Source organism: Pituophis catenifer, unplaced genomic scaffold (genome assembly GCF_029215685.1).
Source record: "Pituophis catenifer annectens isolate HBS135680 unplaced genomic scaffold, rPitCat1.0.hap2 SCAF_4, whole genome shotgun sequence".
NCBI classification, from domain to species: domain Eukaryota; kingdom Metazoa; phylum Chordata; class Lepidosauria; order Squamata; family Colubridae; genus Pituophis; species Pituophis catenifer.
Genome location: NW_027256884.1, coordinates 36,800,787 through 36,819,195, shown reverse-complemented (window position 1 = coordinate 36,819,195; position 18,409 = coordinate 36,800,787). Strand labels below are relative to the sequence as shown.

Here is an 18,409-nt window from a genome sequence, read left to right as displayed (position 1 = left end):
ATTGTGTTTACCATACTAAATTGTATTTTCCCTGACAACAACACAACTTTAACTACAGAAATAAAAAATAATAGATTGTAGTTTGGAGAATACTGTTTGCAAACTGTATATGCATACATATACACACATCTGAAGGGATATATATAGACCATGAATGGAAAAGTCTTAGCTTAATACTATCCTTACTATGTAAAGTTCCTTATGACAAACCTATCTAGATATCTGGCTTCTGAAAAAGATCAGCAAATAATTTTTAACTTGCTATTTTCATCATAGTTGCCTGGCAGAGTAACCTGACTTTGTGCCTCCTTGAAAATCCTTGAGTTTTGTCATAACATTTGATGATGCATTTTGGCTGTGTGATTTCATTCAATTTAAAAGTATTCATTTGGAGAAATGGATCTTTAATCTAATTTTTCCTAGTTCCGTTCGTATTTTTCTCTTTCCTATTGCTTCTTTCAGGAGTGAACTCCCAGAAATCTATTCCAAGGCCAAGTGCCGTCCTCACATATGAAGATATTACCCATTTCTAATGTAAATCCTTGCTACCTCTGTATACAGTAGTTCCACTTTTTAAAAAATCAATTCACTAAGAGTCATTTACCAGAAACTCTTGAAAGGAGTTGTCAAATCAGAGTCATCTTTTCACAGAAATATGAATAGTTGAACAATTGCAGAGTTTATAAAATACATAAACCATTAAGAACGCACATATTGAATGAAGTCATCTCATTACTAAGCAATAACTCTATTATATCAAAATATTGATTATAGTGTATGTTTGCCACTTAGAATTTGAATCATAAAACACTGGAAATGCAATTCAAAACATTCTTCCTAAAATTAAAAAGCTACAATTAAAAAGTGATTCTTTATTGGTTTGTTATGAAAGGTGTGTCATAATTAAACTTACCTCTTCTTGCTTGGAAATACCACACTGGGTCATTTTTGACTTGGTCCTAGCTGATTCATTTTTAACAGAAGACATCTCTCTGTATGAGGTGCAGAGTATGCTGGTTTCATCTGGCACCTTTAGTCTTGGAGATTTATCAGGAGCCTGATCTTGACCATCCATTGGCCTCACATAAGCTGTTGGTTTCTGCTGAATTATATTTGGTTTTGAAGCAAGTGCAGGATGAAAATTTTGTACACAGTGTCCATTGCTATGCATAGCTGGTCTTTCTTGAGCCTGGACTCCAGTCTCTGTGGCACAGCTCAATTTTGACTGCTGTTGTGTTTGAATGTTCTCTACAAGTAAGGATGCTATAGGACCTTGAATAGCACTGGATGAAGATGATGGAGAAGGACTGTGTACGTAATGCATAATCTTTTCCAAGCTGCTCTTTTGGTTAGCTATTTTGAAATCATTACTCTGTGAATCTGACAATCCATGCCTATGTTTGCCCCCCCTCTGCTGATTCTCTAAGCAATACCCAGATTTCTGCCAACCTATTGTTGCGTTCTTGCTTAACTGTCCAGAAAGCGTCACTGGCAAAGAAGACTGAGGACTGCAAACAGAAGTCTGAGTATCAACAGAAAAGTGCTCCTCCATTTTGTTCATAGATGCCTGTGACATACAGGCTTTTGGAACACCCACAAGCTGGCTTTGATTGGAGTGATCTGTCAACAATTCTTTCATTTCATCATAGTTACCCAGTGTATTCTGGATGCGACTAGACAGTTCATCCCCCTTATTCGTCTGTAAAGGAAATAATCAAAATAAATAAAAGGTCAAGAAATAAAATCACTGAAAATCATGAATGTGCAGTAATTTTGTAGTGTAGGATTGATGATTTAAAAAATACATGTTATTGTTTGAGACTATCTAATAATTCTATTTATTCGAATGTTGGTAAGCATTAGACAGGGAACATACTGTATAGCGGAGGTTAAGTAACTCACATAGATCTATTGCCTTACAAACTCAGTATTTATGTATTTGTAAATAAATTCAAACTTTATAGAACAATAAAACAGCAGTCATATTATATCGTATTCAGATTAGTTAAAGACGTAAAATCTGTATGTCTCTAATATGCTATGTGATTTTTACTTTTTAGATGTTCTGAAAATACAGCTGCTTTGATTAATTTATGTTTTAAGATATTGTACAACCCACAATACAGTTTAATTACATATGTTGTGAAAACATAATGTAACTTTCCAGTTCAAAGGAATCCTAGCTCAGGTAAATATGTTTCTTTGTAATTCTTCATTATTCAAGAAATTAATAAATAAATATATACTTTAAATACAGATAGTCCTCGAGTTACAAATGTAACAGACCCTGCCAATTACATTTCTAACCTGAGGATTTGTTGGAATGAATCATGTAAAATGAACACGAAAACTCCCTTTCACCCATGCATTCGCTAATTGAATGTGCAGGTCGTTAAGTGCATATGGAGGGGATAGGCAGAGTAAATGTTGCAGTGCCTCTATAGTCATTCATAAGGGTACCATGGTACTGCAACATTCATAATTTCGGGACTGTGTGGTAAATACTTGGGGAGGTTCTCATATAACTTCATACAGTCACTAAATGTGTCGTAACTGGAACTGTGTTCATAGCATAAAATAGCAATGTGGGATGAGGCCAATGCATGGGAAAATACAGATTCAAAGAGGTGCAGGGACCAAGGTATGCTTGTCTTATTTGGTTAAGGAAAACATTTCATTATTCCATGCAAAAGTACATGAAAAAAAAACAGCCTATTCTGAATGGAAATTTCTGGTGGATAACATAATCCTGCAAAAAACAAGAATGATGTTGGATTCCTGAAAAACAGGTTAACATTTAAGTCTGTATTACCAGTTTGAAACTGCATAGTTTATCAATTTATCTGAAGGGTTTACTTTAAAAAGGGAGGATATTTAAAAAGGGAGGATTTAAAAAGGGAGATATTGACTAGGCACTATACAAGCGTAATCTCATTTTAAAGCATCTTTTTTTTTTCAATCTACAGGTAGTTCTCAAATTATGACCATTCATTTAATGATGGTTTGAAGATACGATGGTCTCAGAAAAAGTGATTTACAATCTGTCCTCAAAATTTCAATTGTAGCAACACCTGCATGAGCACATGATCACAATTTGAATGCTTAGTAAATAGCTCACATTTACAATGGTTGCGTGTGGTATTGTGGTTTATGACCTTTCCAGTTAGTTTCTGACAAGCAAGGTCAATTGATGAAGATTTACTTGTTTAACAATCAACAATTTAATTTGTTTAAATTCTGGTCCCAAGTATGGTCATAAGTTGACCATACTTATGTGGCTGAATCTAATGCTGCCCTAATGTTCTTCTATTCCAAATAACAAGCACCTAAACTTAACTGATCATCAACTTAAATGCATGCTTTATGAAGTCAGTTCATTATGTGAAACTATACTTATCAATAATAACCTATTTCTACAGTTCAATTAAAGTAAGAGCATAAATTACTGCAGTTGGCTTTGCTGGATCAAATTATTTAATTTGGACTTGTATTGTTCAAAACAATACAAGTTAAGAAAGCAGTCATTCTCACAAGTAGCTTTGTGGGATGGATGGCAACGTAAAACAAATTAATTAGTAATTTTTTTAAAAATTAACCATGAGATCAGTGATGTACTGTCAATCTTAATCCATTCAAGGACTGATGCAGGGGGAAAGGAAGATGATCTGGATAGAAATATTTAGGAACTTTTACCTAGGCAAAAGGAGTTGAAATGATTTTAGATTGCAGAAAACTATGTAACATTTGGAACTGATGAGGAACTGAATCAATGTAACTTGGAAGCAGTGGTGAAATGTAAAATTTGTTACTAGCGGTTCTGTGGGCGTGGCTTGGTGGTGGTGGGGGTAATATGACTGAGTAGGCATGGCCAACTTTTTTTTTTTTTACTTTTAAAACTATTTTGTCTACAACCTCTTCGGTTGAGGGCAGAGACTTTCTTTTTTTTTAAAGCCTCTGATAATCCCAATTGACTTGCCTGATCGGCAGAGGCTTTTTTTCCTTTTAAAAACATTTTTTCTATAACCTCTTCAGCCGAAGAGGTGGAAAAAATGCTTTTAAAAGCCTCTGATGATCCCAGCTGAGCCGCGCGATCATCAGAGGCTTTTTTTTTTTACTTTTAAAAGCATTTTTTTGGCCAAAGAGGTTGTAGAAAAAATGCTTTTTAAAAAAAAGCCTCTGATGATTGCGCGGCTCAGCTGGGCAATGGGGGGGCAGGGATTTTTGCTACTGGTTCTCTGAACCACCTGCCTCCATTGCTACCGGTTCGGGTGATCCGGTCCGAACCGGGAGCATTTCACCCCTGCTTGGAAGGCACAATATACAAAAATCTGCAAATGTTAAACACCTTTGCCTTATAGAAGTTATACCTAATCTATTTCACTATTCCATAAACAAGTCAATTTAATAGATGGGTAGGATATAGATAAAGTATACATTACATACCTTGTACGGTTCACTAAAAAGAGAATAACTGGTATTAAATATGCTGTCTTCATGCTGGGTCTCCTGATTTCTCCTTTCCCATTCTTTTCTTCGTAGCATATTTCTGTCAAGATCATAGACACTGCATCAAAAAAGAACAAAAACTAATCAAAACCAAGACCCCAAAAATGATAAAGTTGACAAAATGATACATCAAAAAAATGCCAGTTTGATCAAGGGATTTAATATATAATAAGGAAGGAAAGCTTATTATTGTCTTAAACTAGCTATACATACATAAAACACTCCCAATAAATTCCAAAAAGGAATGCTACAATTGTCATATGCATTAGTTCTACGTCCCAAGGTTTACATAAGGTGGCAAACTGTTAAAGCTAGAAAGCAGTATCTGATAATTGTATATCTCATCTTCAGGTTTTTGTCCACAAAAAGGTGATAAATATAAAATCATGAAGGAGGTTGGTCATCTTTATTAGTAGGGCCTGCAATAGGCTCAACTGGAGATCACTATTAATTTACCTGTTAAAAATGTGTTTTCAATTGGCCCCACCTTCCCAAATTCACAAGGGCATAACTTCTGCATAGTTGCAGTATTCGTAAATCCTTCCTCTAGAATTGTTAAATGGAGAGTACTAAAACAAGCTCTGATAAAAGCTCAGCACAGTTTAAGACAAGTTGGTGAGTTTCACTAAACATTTCTCTATTTTTTATGCATCCTGGAATTTTGACTGTGTTCCTGTTGCAATCCTTCCTCTTCAACTTTACTAAATTTTCTTCTTGATTCCATCTAAGTCAGAATTGTTCCAGAAACAATACATGTATTTGCAGCAATACTATTAGTCTATAATAGCAGCAGCTCTATCACTATCATCAAAGAAACTCTGATCCATCACAATGCTATCTGTTATACAGATTATCTTCCCTCAATGACTGTGCTGTTTAGCAACCTTTTGAAGTTATAACAACACTGAAAAAGTAACTGGTCCTTGCACTTACAACTGTCTCAGTGTCCCTGCATTTAACTGTAACTATGTAAAAAACTTTATTTTTATATAGTTTATAATAAAATACTTGTCCTTGAAGCATAACACAAAGACCTTCAAAACTCTCCTAAGGCTGACTTCTATCTGTGGAAAGACAGCTGCATAAGCCAGTTACATACCATTGTCAAAACCTTCACTCAAGTTCCTAGAAATATTTATACTGCCTAAATAATTTATGTCATATACATTCTTTTTCTTACAGAGTTTATTTTATTTACTAAAACCTACAAACATATATGACTTTGAGTGGCTTCTATGTATTCATTTTTAACTGTTTATTTTGTTATGTGTTGTCCAGAGTCACATCTCTGAGATGGCTGGCTATAGGACTACCTACACATCTATCTACACATCTATCTACCCATCCATCCATCCATCCATCCATCCATCCATCCATCCATCCATCTAGCAATAGCAATAGCAATAGCAATAGCAATAGCGCTTACACTTATATACCGATTCATAGTGCTTTACAGCCCTCTCTAAGTGGTTTACAGAGTCAGCATATTGCTCCCAACAATCTGGGTCCTCATTTTACCGACCTTGGAAGGATGGAAGGCTGAGTCAACCTTGAGCCGGTGAGGTTCGATCTGCCAAAGTACTGGCAGCAGAAGTAGCCTACAGTACTGCACTCTAACCACTGCGCCACCACGGCTCGCTCACTCACTCACTTTATCTATCTATCTATCTATCTATCTATCTATCTATCTATCTATCTATCTGATTAAAAACAGATTCAGCCTAACAAAATACCAACACAAGGTACGTATCAAAGAGCAGTCAAGGGCAAGGGTAACAGCATTGCTACAGAAAGTCCAAACTCATATTAGCCCCAGAAGTCAGGATTATTATGTAGCTAATGTAAACACTAGGACTGGTTTTTAAACTTGACCATTTCAAGATGTGTGGACTTCAACTCCCAGAGTTCCCTTAAGAGCGGGTGTTTCATAATTTTCAGATATGCCTATCTCCTTTTATAGCTAATAGTTAAATCAGTTTCTTTTTAACTAAAGAAAAACAACCTCGCCTTACAAACTTGCTGTTTTAATAGCTTATATGAATTTTTATGGGAGTGATGATTTTCTAGTCATTAATGTTAAAAAAATATTTCCAAATGAAAACATATACTGCAGTGCACATAAAAGGAATAGACCAGCTTTTCACAGAGTGGTGACATGATTAATAAAATGCTATATTGGGATGCATGTAATTTTTTAGACTTTTTACGTGGTTCAAATGAAAGTTAATTTGAAGGTTCTACGTCATTTTTTTCTTCCTTTTACAAACAGAAATGCCACAGGGTAAAGCAATTATTCTGATTTATTGTTTTTCCTTTGATTGAAAATAAAGACATATAGCTTGGTATCAAAAAACCAACAACGAAACTAAGTGTTCTTTCCCCGTAGACAAAATACCTACTATGCTATTTCAAAGACTTTACCTCTAGGCAGCTGTGCAGGGAAAACATCAATCAGTGACATGTGTCTACGATGAGACTGATGTTTACTTTCACAGCTTTTCATCTTACATCCAATAAATTACTTCTCCTTCACCAAAATACCTGGTTAAAATTTCATTTTTCATTTTGCAATGAGTTTTAAAACTTTCGCTCTAAGCAATCTTAAAGCTAGATTAATTGATTCTTCACTCCTCACTTTTTTTTCCAAGTTCTTTGTCCATTAAACCTAGAAGAAAAGTCTCTGGCTTAATTTGCATATTCATTTGAAGAATCTTCTGTATCTGAACGTTGTTCTACATTTTTACAGCAGCAAGAATGGTTTATGCATGAAAATAGAGAGATATACTAATCCCCACAATGGAAGAATGGTTGGAAAAACTGATGGAACTAGTGGAGGTGACCAAATTAACTACTTTAATCAAAACACATCTAATTTGAACCACTCTGGAAAGTGCTTCAAGATTTTTCAAGAGCTTGGTTGTTTTGTTGCAGATGTTTCATTATCCAAAACTAGTTTGGGTGATGAAACATCTGCAACAAAACAACCAACTTAAGAAAGCACCAAGAAGCCCTCATTTCAACCTTGAACTATAAATATTTTCCTTTATTGAGATTTTGTGCTTGAGTTTTTTTATTTTGGAAATGGCTAGTGTATACTGAGTATGCAAAGTAAAAAATTGAGGCTGTAATGTTATTATTTTCATTCAACTGGGCTGAAAAGAGTCTGAAGTTAATGCTTTCCCACCCCCTTCATTCTACACTTATCTCTTTCCTTTTTCCCATCTTCCCGCACTCTCTTTTTCATTTGTATTTTATATTCTAATATATAAATTAAATAATAAAATTATATTATAAAAAAGATTCTTTGCTCTTCCTGGGTTTTATGACTCACTATTTCAGTCATATAAATATCAATGCAGTCACTGTTTTCTGGTAACAATAACTTATGTACAGATGGAAGCAAAATTGGATGAGAGAAATTGTTTCAGGAAAACTTTGGAATTTTACTAAATCATCTCTGATGTATACTGACATACACGGAGACTGGATTCAGAAAGCTACCATTTACATATTATGGCTTAACACTAATGAAATTAGCTTCATTATTGCATTTTAAGCCATATTTTATAAAACACATTTTGTATAGCTTATAAATGATTAAAAAAAAAACAAATATTTTATGGTTTTGCATGTTGTATAAACTCAGCTACCTGTAGCCTATTCACTAAATGATACCTTAGTGTAATACAAATTATACCTTAATGTAACACTTCAACTAGGTTAGTATTTGTATATATATCTGATCTGTTAATTTTATAAAATAAATCTAGGCAGTTCCTTTTCTCTGTTATAGTGCCTAGGAGAATATAATATTTATTTAACGTATTTCTTTGCTGCCATGATCAAAATCACACTAAGTAATATAATATTGCCTTCTTTAACAAGTTTATAAGAAATTAACAGGTTTAACTTGATCATAAATGTTTTAATTTGGTTATCTAAACTGTTCAGAACTTTTTTTAAACATGCTCTAAAAAGTTTAAATTCAAAAATTTAGAGGCAGTCTCCTGTTACCAGTGTGACTCAATTCATTTATTTCTCAAATAAACTTTCATAAAAGAAACAAATACAGAACTAACAGTCCTATGCAAAGGATACCTAAGTAGCAGGGCATTATATTTTATTTCCAAGGGACAGGAAAATATGGCATTTCATTATCAGTGTCAAGTACTAGCAGCCATAAATCCTATGACTCACGAAAGCTGTCTATTTGGGTTACATTAACCAAGTAGCATTTCCAATTTACTGGTAATGACTTGAAGTTCATCAAATTTAATCAAGAAATGATGTATGTGCTATGTCATGTTATGTTTCACTTGGCTTAAATAGAATTGTGGCAGACATTCTGCATGATTTACTGTATTTTGGACTATGCATAAGTGCTTGAAAGCAAAACACATATTGAGTATGAGTTTGAAATGCCATTTCAATGTCATTTCCAATTAAGTGCACTTAAATTCAATAGCTACTTAGGAATTTAATTTTTCACCAGTTATAGTCTCAGATGAAGATGTACAAATATTTAGATATTAGGCTTTTTCAAATTTGTTTTGTTTGCAGAACTCATTTAGAGACAGTTCCAAAAAAATCAAAAAACTAATTTTCCTTTTAAGAGAGAGAGAGGGAGGAAGGGAGGGAGGAAGGGAGGGAGACAGAATGAGAATTTGTTCTGGGCACTTATAAATATTGCAAATGAATAAAATAAATTGTTGTGGCTCCAACCCCGAGCCCGTCTTATCGGAGGAAGAAGGCTCCGAAAGGGAAGGAAAGGAGTTGGCCGGGCCTCCCTCTCCAGGATCTTCTCTCTGGCAATGCCTCAGGTGTCTCCAGATGGAGAAGAGATTGGCCAGGAGTCAAGTATCCCCGTGTAGGCGCAGTCGGACAGTGACGGGGATGAGTCTTGGCTGGATCCACGCCAGCGTCGGAGAGATAAGCGCACGTAACAAAAGAGGAGGCGTGCCAGAGATTAGGCTGAGTCACTGGACCACACACCAAGGGTATAAAAGGGAGCGTGGTGGCCAGTCAAGCCTTGTGATGAACAAACCTGAAAGCTTCCATGCCATTCTGCATTGCCGGACTTTTGCTATAGGCTTTGCTGGATTATATTTGGATTTAAGTTACTCTGTAATTATTGAACATTTTACTTTGATGTACCAGAAGCGGAGAGAAGTTATCTCTTCCCTTCGTGAGTAATTAACTCTTGGCAGGCAGCCACTAGGTTGCTGCCAGGTTCCGTTATCCTAAGGATTTTGTCGGCTGGTTTGGTTTTTAACTCTTGAACATCTGTTGGTGTGTGTGTGTGTGGGACGGGGACAGAACATAAATATTATGAAAGACATACATAAATATATTTCATTTTCATTGATTGCCTTCTTTCGATCAGCTCCTTATATAAGTACTATAGGTAGTCCTTGACTTACAACCTTCCATTTAGTGATAGCACTGAAAAAAGTGACTTATGACCATTTCTCACACAACCGTTGCAGCATCCCAGTGTGATCAAAATCCAGACGCTTGGCAACTAGCTCATTTTTATGATGGCTGCAGTGTCCTAGGATCATATGGACACCTTTTGCAACGTTCTGACCAGCAAAGTCAATGGGGAAGCCAGATTCAATTTACAACCATTTTACTAACTTAAAAACTGCAGTGATTCACTTAACAACTGGCAAGGAAGGCTACAAAATGGAGCAAAGCTCACTTAATTGTCTCACTTAGTAAAAAAAAAAATTGGTCATAAGTGGAGGACTATGTATCCCCAGAAAGTAACCTACTCTCAAAAAACTATAACTGCCTTACAGCTTCAAGAGGATTTAGAAGTCTACTTTGCAACTGAACAAAAGTATGTACATTTCACAAAATAAGACAGAATTATGTTGGCAGTTCTAAAAAGTCTCAGCGAAATCTCCTGAGACACACTTTCTTGAGCAGGAATTGACAAAACAAAAATCTAGATTCTTAATATAACAGTAGAGGTGTTTGTAGGGCTGGTAAATGCAAAGACTTAAGGCTTAATATGGTCCAAGGGCCTCATGAGATTTAAGATTCTGCTTCAACCATGAAATCCATCATTCTTGTTTGTGAAGGCCAGATGGTTCCCACAACACACTGAACACTGGAATAACTCTCAGCTGAATTCATGAAACATGGTAAAACAAAAGAAATCACATTATGTATTAGTACAATCAATGTCTGAATTCAATCATTAAATCATCCCAAACGAAAAAGATGCTTTTTCTATCTGTTTAGCTTGGCCTTCCTCATTGTATCTATATGAAAACTAATTAAGAGGTTCATCTAGAAAATGTTCAAACCTAAAACAAGTTCTACCAAGGATCATTTCTTAATATTCAATTTGTTCATTAAATTAAACTAAGCCTATCAGAGTGAAATACTGAACCATATTTTATTCTATCTCATCTCTTCTTTGCTATCTGGCTAGTTTGAATTTTAATACAACTATAATGTGCAGCATATATCCATGGTCACATAATAAATTTAGTAAGCTCTTTCTTGTTGCTTTAGTTATATTTTCATTGCTTTGGGACCTTTATTTTCAATCTCCCATTAAGTGCTCTTATAAAAAGAAAAAACACTTCAGCAATATTTATTTTCAAATGTAAATACCAATCCAAAGAATTTAGTGAAGCTATGAAAGCTATGGATAAGGAACACTAGGGATTTCAATATTCTATTAATGTAGATAAAAGAAATAATGTGAATAAAATAGGAATCATACAGAGTCAGATATATGGGCTCTAGAGGACCCTCTCTATTCACATTATTATAAGGGGAAGAAGTGCTTAGATACATGAACTCTGAGAGAACCTTTCTATTCACATTATTATAAGATAGAAAAGTGCTTGTTGGAAATTACATTAACAAACAGTTAAATCCCATTAAGTGGTAATATATCTTCTGAGACCTAGATGTCACGAAAGGACCGCCATATGGAAAACATCTGAGTGACCTCACTGTGAATGACACAAAGACCTATATGTTACAAAGAGTTACTTAATCCAATAAATTTACCCAAGGACAGCAGTAAAACTCCGAGTACTTAAGAAAAGTTGTGTGGCTAAGATAATTTTATAAACTAAAATTAATAGTTTAAGTAATTAGATGAACATATTATCCAATGTATGTAACCATATAGGGAAAATCGGATGTATGATCTCATGTTAACCATATATGGAAAATGTATGATCTCACTGAATCCTTTGTCTTAGAAATGTATAAAAACCGTTGTATCAGAGTTCTCTCCTTGTTCAAAGCTTCAGGTACAAAACTGGCTCTGAACCTTGTGCAATAAAACTGTCTCTGGCTGACCCAGGAATGTTGTTTGGTCTCATAATTCCACAACACTATTGCACTGCAGATATGATTATCTTTGTACCTGCTATACATAAAGCATTCTTATATTACCAAATCTTTTAACAATCATGGCATACTACTTGAAAAAGTAAATGGGTTTCCTCTTCATTAATACAGAGCATGTATATTATAGCATACCATAAAGGAATAAAAGAAAGCATGGCTCATTTAATGTTTATCAAAGAATATCTTGAACCATAAATAAAGCCACTAAAATTATATTATTGTAATTTGTCAGGAGCTGAACAAATATTAATTATACAGCATTTAAACATTAAACTTGTTAATGTCATATTTAATTTAAATGTTACTCTGTAAATGTTTCCCCACCACATTAATTTACTTCTATTATTGCAATTTCCATTATTAGGTTAATAATGGCAAGAATACTGAAAATTTGTTTAAAAGAAAAACAGTGATTAATTAGAAGGCATCTTTAATTATACAGTATTTTATGCACTTGTTTTATAATCTGAAGTTGTACAGAAGCATGTTGTTTGATTCAGTTAGCAAGAAACATTTATCGCATGTAATACCAAGTGTGAATTGCTTTCAAAAAGGAACTGGATTGCTCTTGTATGCTTCTAGTGGTGTGCAAAGTGTTTAAACACTTCAACCTTGAAACAGAATATGGTTGAAGATAGAATATGTCTGAGTTTGGTACACTTCCAGAATATTTGGGACAACAACAGAACACTTCACATAAGGCCCAAACAACGTACTTTAACTCCTGTCTATATTCTTGTCCAAAAAATTGAATTTTATTTTTACTTTCAATATGATTTTGAACACATATTACAAAGAAATAAAAAGATTGCTACTAGCATTTTAAAATCTGTAGAAGCTACAATAGTATAATGATGACTTACATTTAAAATATACACTACTCTGTAAAATATACACTATTCTGACATATATTTTGTACATCTTACAACAAATGTTGATTTCATTTACCTAATTATGTATTTAAATTTAGTAGCTTGAGAAAGCATGGCTAACTGCAATGTTAGACATATCTGCTCAGAACCAAGACTGACTGAATTAAATAGATATCCGCGTCTTCAAATGATGGATGGATGGTTGGATAGATAGGATAGATGAATAGACAATGAATGCTTCAGTTTTCCTTAACTCCTGGCAGCATATAAATTAACAGATCTGAATTTATGAATTGATTTTCTGCAAGAATAAGACAATCTCATTTAATTTACATATTAATTAGCATATTGATTACCATGATCTCAGAGATTTTGATTTCCAGTTATCTGACCCTTTCTAACTAAAAATGTACAGGAACTGCCTAAAAACATGTTCCTATTTATTTAAGTTAGAATAATATTGATTGTTTCTATTTCTATAGCCACCCATCTCAATCATTGGTTCTGGGTAGCTTACGTCAGTGGTGAGTTGCTACCGATAGTGGAAATTTTGAGTAGTTCGTAGAACTGGTAAATACCACCTCTGCCTGGCCCCGCCCCCAATCTATTCGCTGCCTCCCAACTCCCAGCTGATTGGCTAGAAGGAAAAAAATCAGGGCTCACTTGACATAGAAGAGGGAAAAAAAACAAGACACTGTCACTTTAAATTGAGAAGCCAAGAAGCAGCTGCTGGAAGGAGGTTTTTGCTTGCAGAAGTGAAGTGACATTCAGCAGTTCATTTCTGGGTCAGCTGAACAACAAACTGGCTAAGTGGATGAGAAAAAATTGTCTTTTATCCTGGTTCTAATACTAATTCTGACTGATATTAGCTGTCCATGCCGTTCTGGCAGAAAGAAAGAAATAGTTAATCTACCTAGAGTAAATATCTCCACTTGATTTTGGAAAAATTAACTAGTTTTAAAAAGTCTATTTCCATGAATTGTCTTTCTGCCAATATAACAAGAGAAACTATATTATCCCAAATTTATTTTAAGATTTAATAAAGAGACATAACTGGGTCTGGCATAACTGAAATAAAAGGCAGTAATGTTCCCTAATGGAGTTTAGAGAGCTAAGTAGAAGAAGGAAAAGGATGGGATTGGGAAGCTTGCAAACCATCCTGTTGACATCTTTGAGGTGGAAAAAAATTGTTCCTTGCTCTGAGTGAACATCTGAATTACTGGTGTGCAATTACTGGCTGTTGTAGAATGGCAAGAATTCTATATGATTGTTTATTGTCAATTGCAATAAATGCCAACACCTGCTTTGCTGCAAAACACAACCAGCTTGTGGTGCTCACCTGTCAATAGTTTCTACCAGCCTAGATTTTTCAAATAATTGTGGGCAATTTCAACTGCTGTATTGTGATCTCATCTATGAAATTGCCTAGGGTGCTCAAGTTTATAAAATAGGGTGATATTTCTAAACCTGAAGTTGAACAAAGGATAACAGAGATAATAGAATACATTTGCCTGTCATTGGCTGCTGAAGCTCTTCTTGTCTGGAGGGGTTAAGATTGTGGAGAAGAGCCTACAAAATTTCTCAAAGACAACATTTTAGAATAATTCAAAAACAAGTTGGCCATGTGGCCTGCAGTTCTATAAGTGAAGCCCTTTCCAGGTGATTCACAATCTGGACTTCAGTATTGCAACTTTTGGCTAAATATCCTGGGGCTTTACAATAGAGTCAGAAATGGAGATTCTTCTCTGTGAAAACAGAGGGCTAGTGTCTGAGGAGGCCATTAGAAGCAGGTTAGGGACGAAGAAAGACTTTGAAAACTATCTCAGCCTTATTATTTCCTCAGCCAAATTATTGCCTCAATTCTTCCAACAACTCAATACTTAATTCACAATATCAGAGCAGTTTTTTCAAATTATCTGATGTGCCTTGACTCGATAAGTCATCTTTCAGTTCATTGGTAGATCCTTTTCAAAGTTGATCAAAGCCATATTGTTCCATCCCAAATTGCTGGCAAATAATTGAAAAGCTGGATATATACTTATGAACTCTAGTTTAAGCTTGCAGATTTCTAACTTTACTATTCCTCTCCTAGTCAAATTTTCAAATGTAGTTAAAATCTTTGCATAAAGTATGGTAATTATCCAGTAATGGTCATTGCTATTATTGAGAGACAAAGCTCATTTGTCTGCCATACCCTTCAGTAAATACAGAACAAAAGGCACCTTGGAAATTGTAAGAAATTCCACTGACTGGCCATTAAAAGTTCATTAAAAGCTCCTCCAATTTTAATTGGCAAAGCCCCATGAAAGCAAAGAAATATTGGTTAGGCTGAAGGTTGCTGTACTGCTTCTAACCAAATCTTTTCCCAAATGTTAAGCTAGTTGTATCATGGCATAGTACAGGATTGGTATTTATAGATCCACTTGATTTTAATGCTCTAACAATACTTTAACAATTTTTTTGTGGATAATGAGGTGCCTGGGATCTGAAGGCAAGGTTTGAGTGCCTCTCTGAAAAGAGAATAGTGATACTTTCAATGGAGACCAGGTGAAAACATAGGCCTCACGAGAGTATTTGGAACATATGTCTGCCTGTCTGTCCGTTGTTCTAGACATCTTTGTATCTCTATCTATCCATCCACCTATTTCTCTTTATCTCTCTCTGTCCATCCATATCTCTCTCTCTCTCTCTCTCTCTCTCTCTCTCTCTCTCTCTCTCTCTCTCACTCTCCATCTCTATATTCTATGGATATCTATGGATATCTATCTATCCATCTATCCATCCATCCATCCATCTCAATCATATTTATACGGCCACCCTAACAAGGCAGATTAAAAACAGAACAAAACAAAACTCACCAGCTACATAACAGATACTAATATAGCCTCATCAAAAAATAGTTCCTTTTTCCTTTTTATTGTTAGTTTAAATCTTGATACAATATGTTATTTTAGTACAATGATATTTATATAATTAAATTTTCAACATTGTATTCTTTAGGCATCTTAAGAGCATTGAATATAGAGAGCAGGAAAGAAAAAGTAGATATTCTATCAATATTAATTGTAGTTTAGGAAATAATGTTACAAGATTATGATTAGTTGGCTTTTTCATTCAGAATTAATTATAACATTGGAAATGAGATGAAGGTGAAGCATACATTAAGGTATTTTTATATTTTACTTTACTGTTATAGGTAATAGCAGAATCTTCTGACTGACTGACAGAATTTCCCCCATCCTTTACAAAAAGAGAATTAAAACAAATAAATCTTGAATTTATTTTCATCCCCTCTTGTCTTTCAGGCCTAAAATTAAAACACAAAATCACAATATCACTAAAATATTAATATTATGGGAACTACAGGGTAATAAAAAATTGGGTGATATAAATGTCAATATATAAACCCAAGAAGCAAAAGCTCAATTACTAATACAAAGATATAAAACCACTATATCACTAAAGTCTAGATGTAAAATTATAATTAACATTACAATTATATTAATTATAACACCTTGCAGTATCAAAAGCACAGTATGGCATTGCTGTATAAAGAACAATAATTAAAACAATAAGGCTACATTGCTAGAAATAAATCAACAAATCTATAGACATTTTCATCTTATTTAATAGCCTTAACAGTTACCAGCGAATGAATCACTTTATTTATTTTTATTTTTTTATTTTTATTTAATTTTGATTTATATGCCGCCCTTTTCCGGAGACTCAGGGCGGCTTACAATGTGCTCAGCAATAGCCTTCATCCTTTTGTATATTTATACAAAGTCAGCTTATTGCCCCCACAACTGGGTCCTCAATTTACCTACCTTAGAAAGGATGGAAGGCTGAGTCAACCTTGAGCCTTGGCGAGATTCGAACCTGCAGTAATTGCAGGCAGCTGGTCTTAATAACCAGCTTAATAACAGGGTGCCTTAGACCACTGTACTACCAAGGCTATTTGCAGTCTTAAATATAACATAACAAAATTACATCCAAAAGGCTACTGGTAATTATCAATTTACGACCATAATGGAGCCTGCCCATCATGGTCATAAGTTGTGATGGTCATAAATTGGGTTACCTACATGACCGAAACAATTTTACAATGTTTTTTGCAGTGGACTTTAAGCAAATACCAAGGTTGTAAAGCAATGTTCTGCTTTTGTCAAAATGATGTAACTAGTATCGCACCATTAGCTTAGCTCCTTTGGGATACGCCCAATGTAACAATACACATTCAAAAATGGAGGAATTTGTGAATCAGATCAGCTCTTTTACCTAGTTTGTGGATGTTGTGATAGTATTTGAGTCTGTAAAAGACAGAGACCCTTTGTTATTTTTACTATGTCTCTTCAAAGCTTTAAACCAATTCTGGGTGGGATGTTTAGTTTCTGAGCAGTTGAAATATACTCAGTTTTTCCTTGATAATATCTTTTATTTTTAATATTTTTAACACTTTTTCCTTCCTGAGTCATTCTATAAAGAGCTGCCTGGATATTTATTCATTTATTCAATCAATCAAGCAATCAAATTTGTTATATCGTATAAATCCTACCAATTGAGATTGTTCAACTGATACTTTCAAATTTACACAAGAGCCTAGGTTTTCCTTCTTTTATTTGTCTTCAAGTTACAAATTATATACTGCTCAAAAAAATAAAGGGAACACAAGCAGAACACATCCGAGATCTGAATGAATGAAATAGCCTTATTAAATACTTTGTTCTTTACATACAGTAGTTCAAACAACTAAAGGGAACACAAAACTACTAAATCAATGGATTCAGTCTGGAATGCAACCAAAAATCCCTGTTCTTTTCTTCTTATACAAATAGGGTCAGTGGTGGGATTCAGCCAGTTCAGGCTGGTTCGGGAGAACCGGTTGTTAAATTGCTGGCTGGCCCTGCCCTGCCCCTTCCAGGAGTCCCCATGTGCCCCATTTTGGCTCCCAGGTAAGTGCAGGAAGGCCTATTAGGCCCAAAACAGGGCACCGGGGGGATACAATGTGCCCCCACTTGGCCTGTTTTTGTTCCCAGGAGGCTGCAGGGAGGCTTACTAGGCCCAAATCAGGGCACAGGGGGTGCAGCACGGGTCCCCCATGGCCCATTTTTGCTCCCAGGGGGGTGCAGGAGGCCAAGGGATGCCTATCACACCCCCTGGCCACACCCACCATGGCCACGCCCACCCAGCCATTAGGGCAGAGAACTGGTTGTTAAACTATTTGAATCCCACCCCTGAATAGGATCCATGTCCAGTTCCAGTTTAGTAGTTTCACGAGGTAAGCAAAATAAAAAAATGAAAATATAAAACAGGAAATACTGCCAGGCAGTGAATAAACTGCCACTGTTGGGAGAACAAATCTAAAATCACACATTATCCTTACCATCACCAATCATCTAATGCAGTGGTCCCCAACCCCTGGTCCGCGGACCGGTGCCGGGCCGTGGAGTACCTGGCACCGGGCCGCGCAGCGGCCGGGGGACATGAACGCTGCAGCGCAAAGGCTCCTGGGCCGTGCACAATGGGCTGTGCGCAAAAGCTCCTGGGCCGTGCCCTCACCCCTGCGCGCGCTCAGCGGGCCGCGGCGATAAAAAGGTTGGGGACCACTGATCTAATGTAATTAGCTCAAACACAGAGTTTGTATCACTTAC

At 35.4% G+C, this 18,409-nt stretch overlaps 1 protein-coding gene across 1 annotated transcript in view; it reads right to left on the bottom strand.

The window, feature by feature from the left end:
* AFF3 (ALF transcription elongation factor 3) overlaps nucleotides 1-18,409 on the bottom strand; it is a 240,121-nt gene that overhangs the window by 195,422 nt on the left and 26,290 nt on the right. Inside the window, exons 2-3 of the mRNA XM_070944314.1 lie at nucleotides 4,444-4,564; nucleotides 914-1,699 (exon numbers count right to left, since the gene is read on the bottom strand). Of these exons, the coding sequence (XP_070800415.1) occupies nucleotides 914-1,699; nucleotides 4,444-4,564 (907 nt within the window). The remainder of the gene's footprint in view (nucleotides 1-913; nucleotides 1,700-4,443; nucleotides 4,565-18,409) is intronic.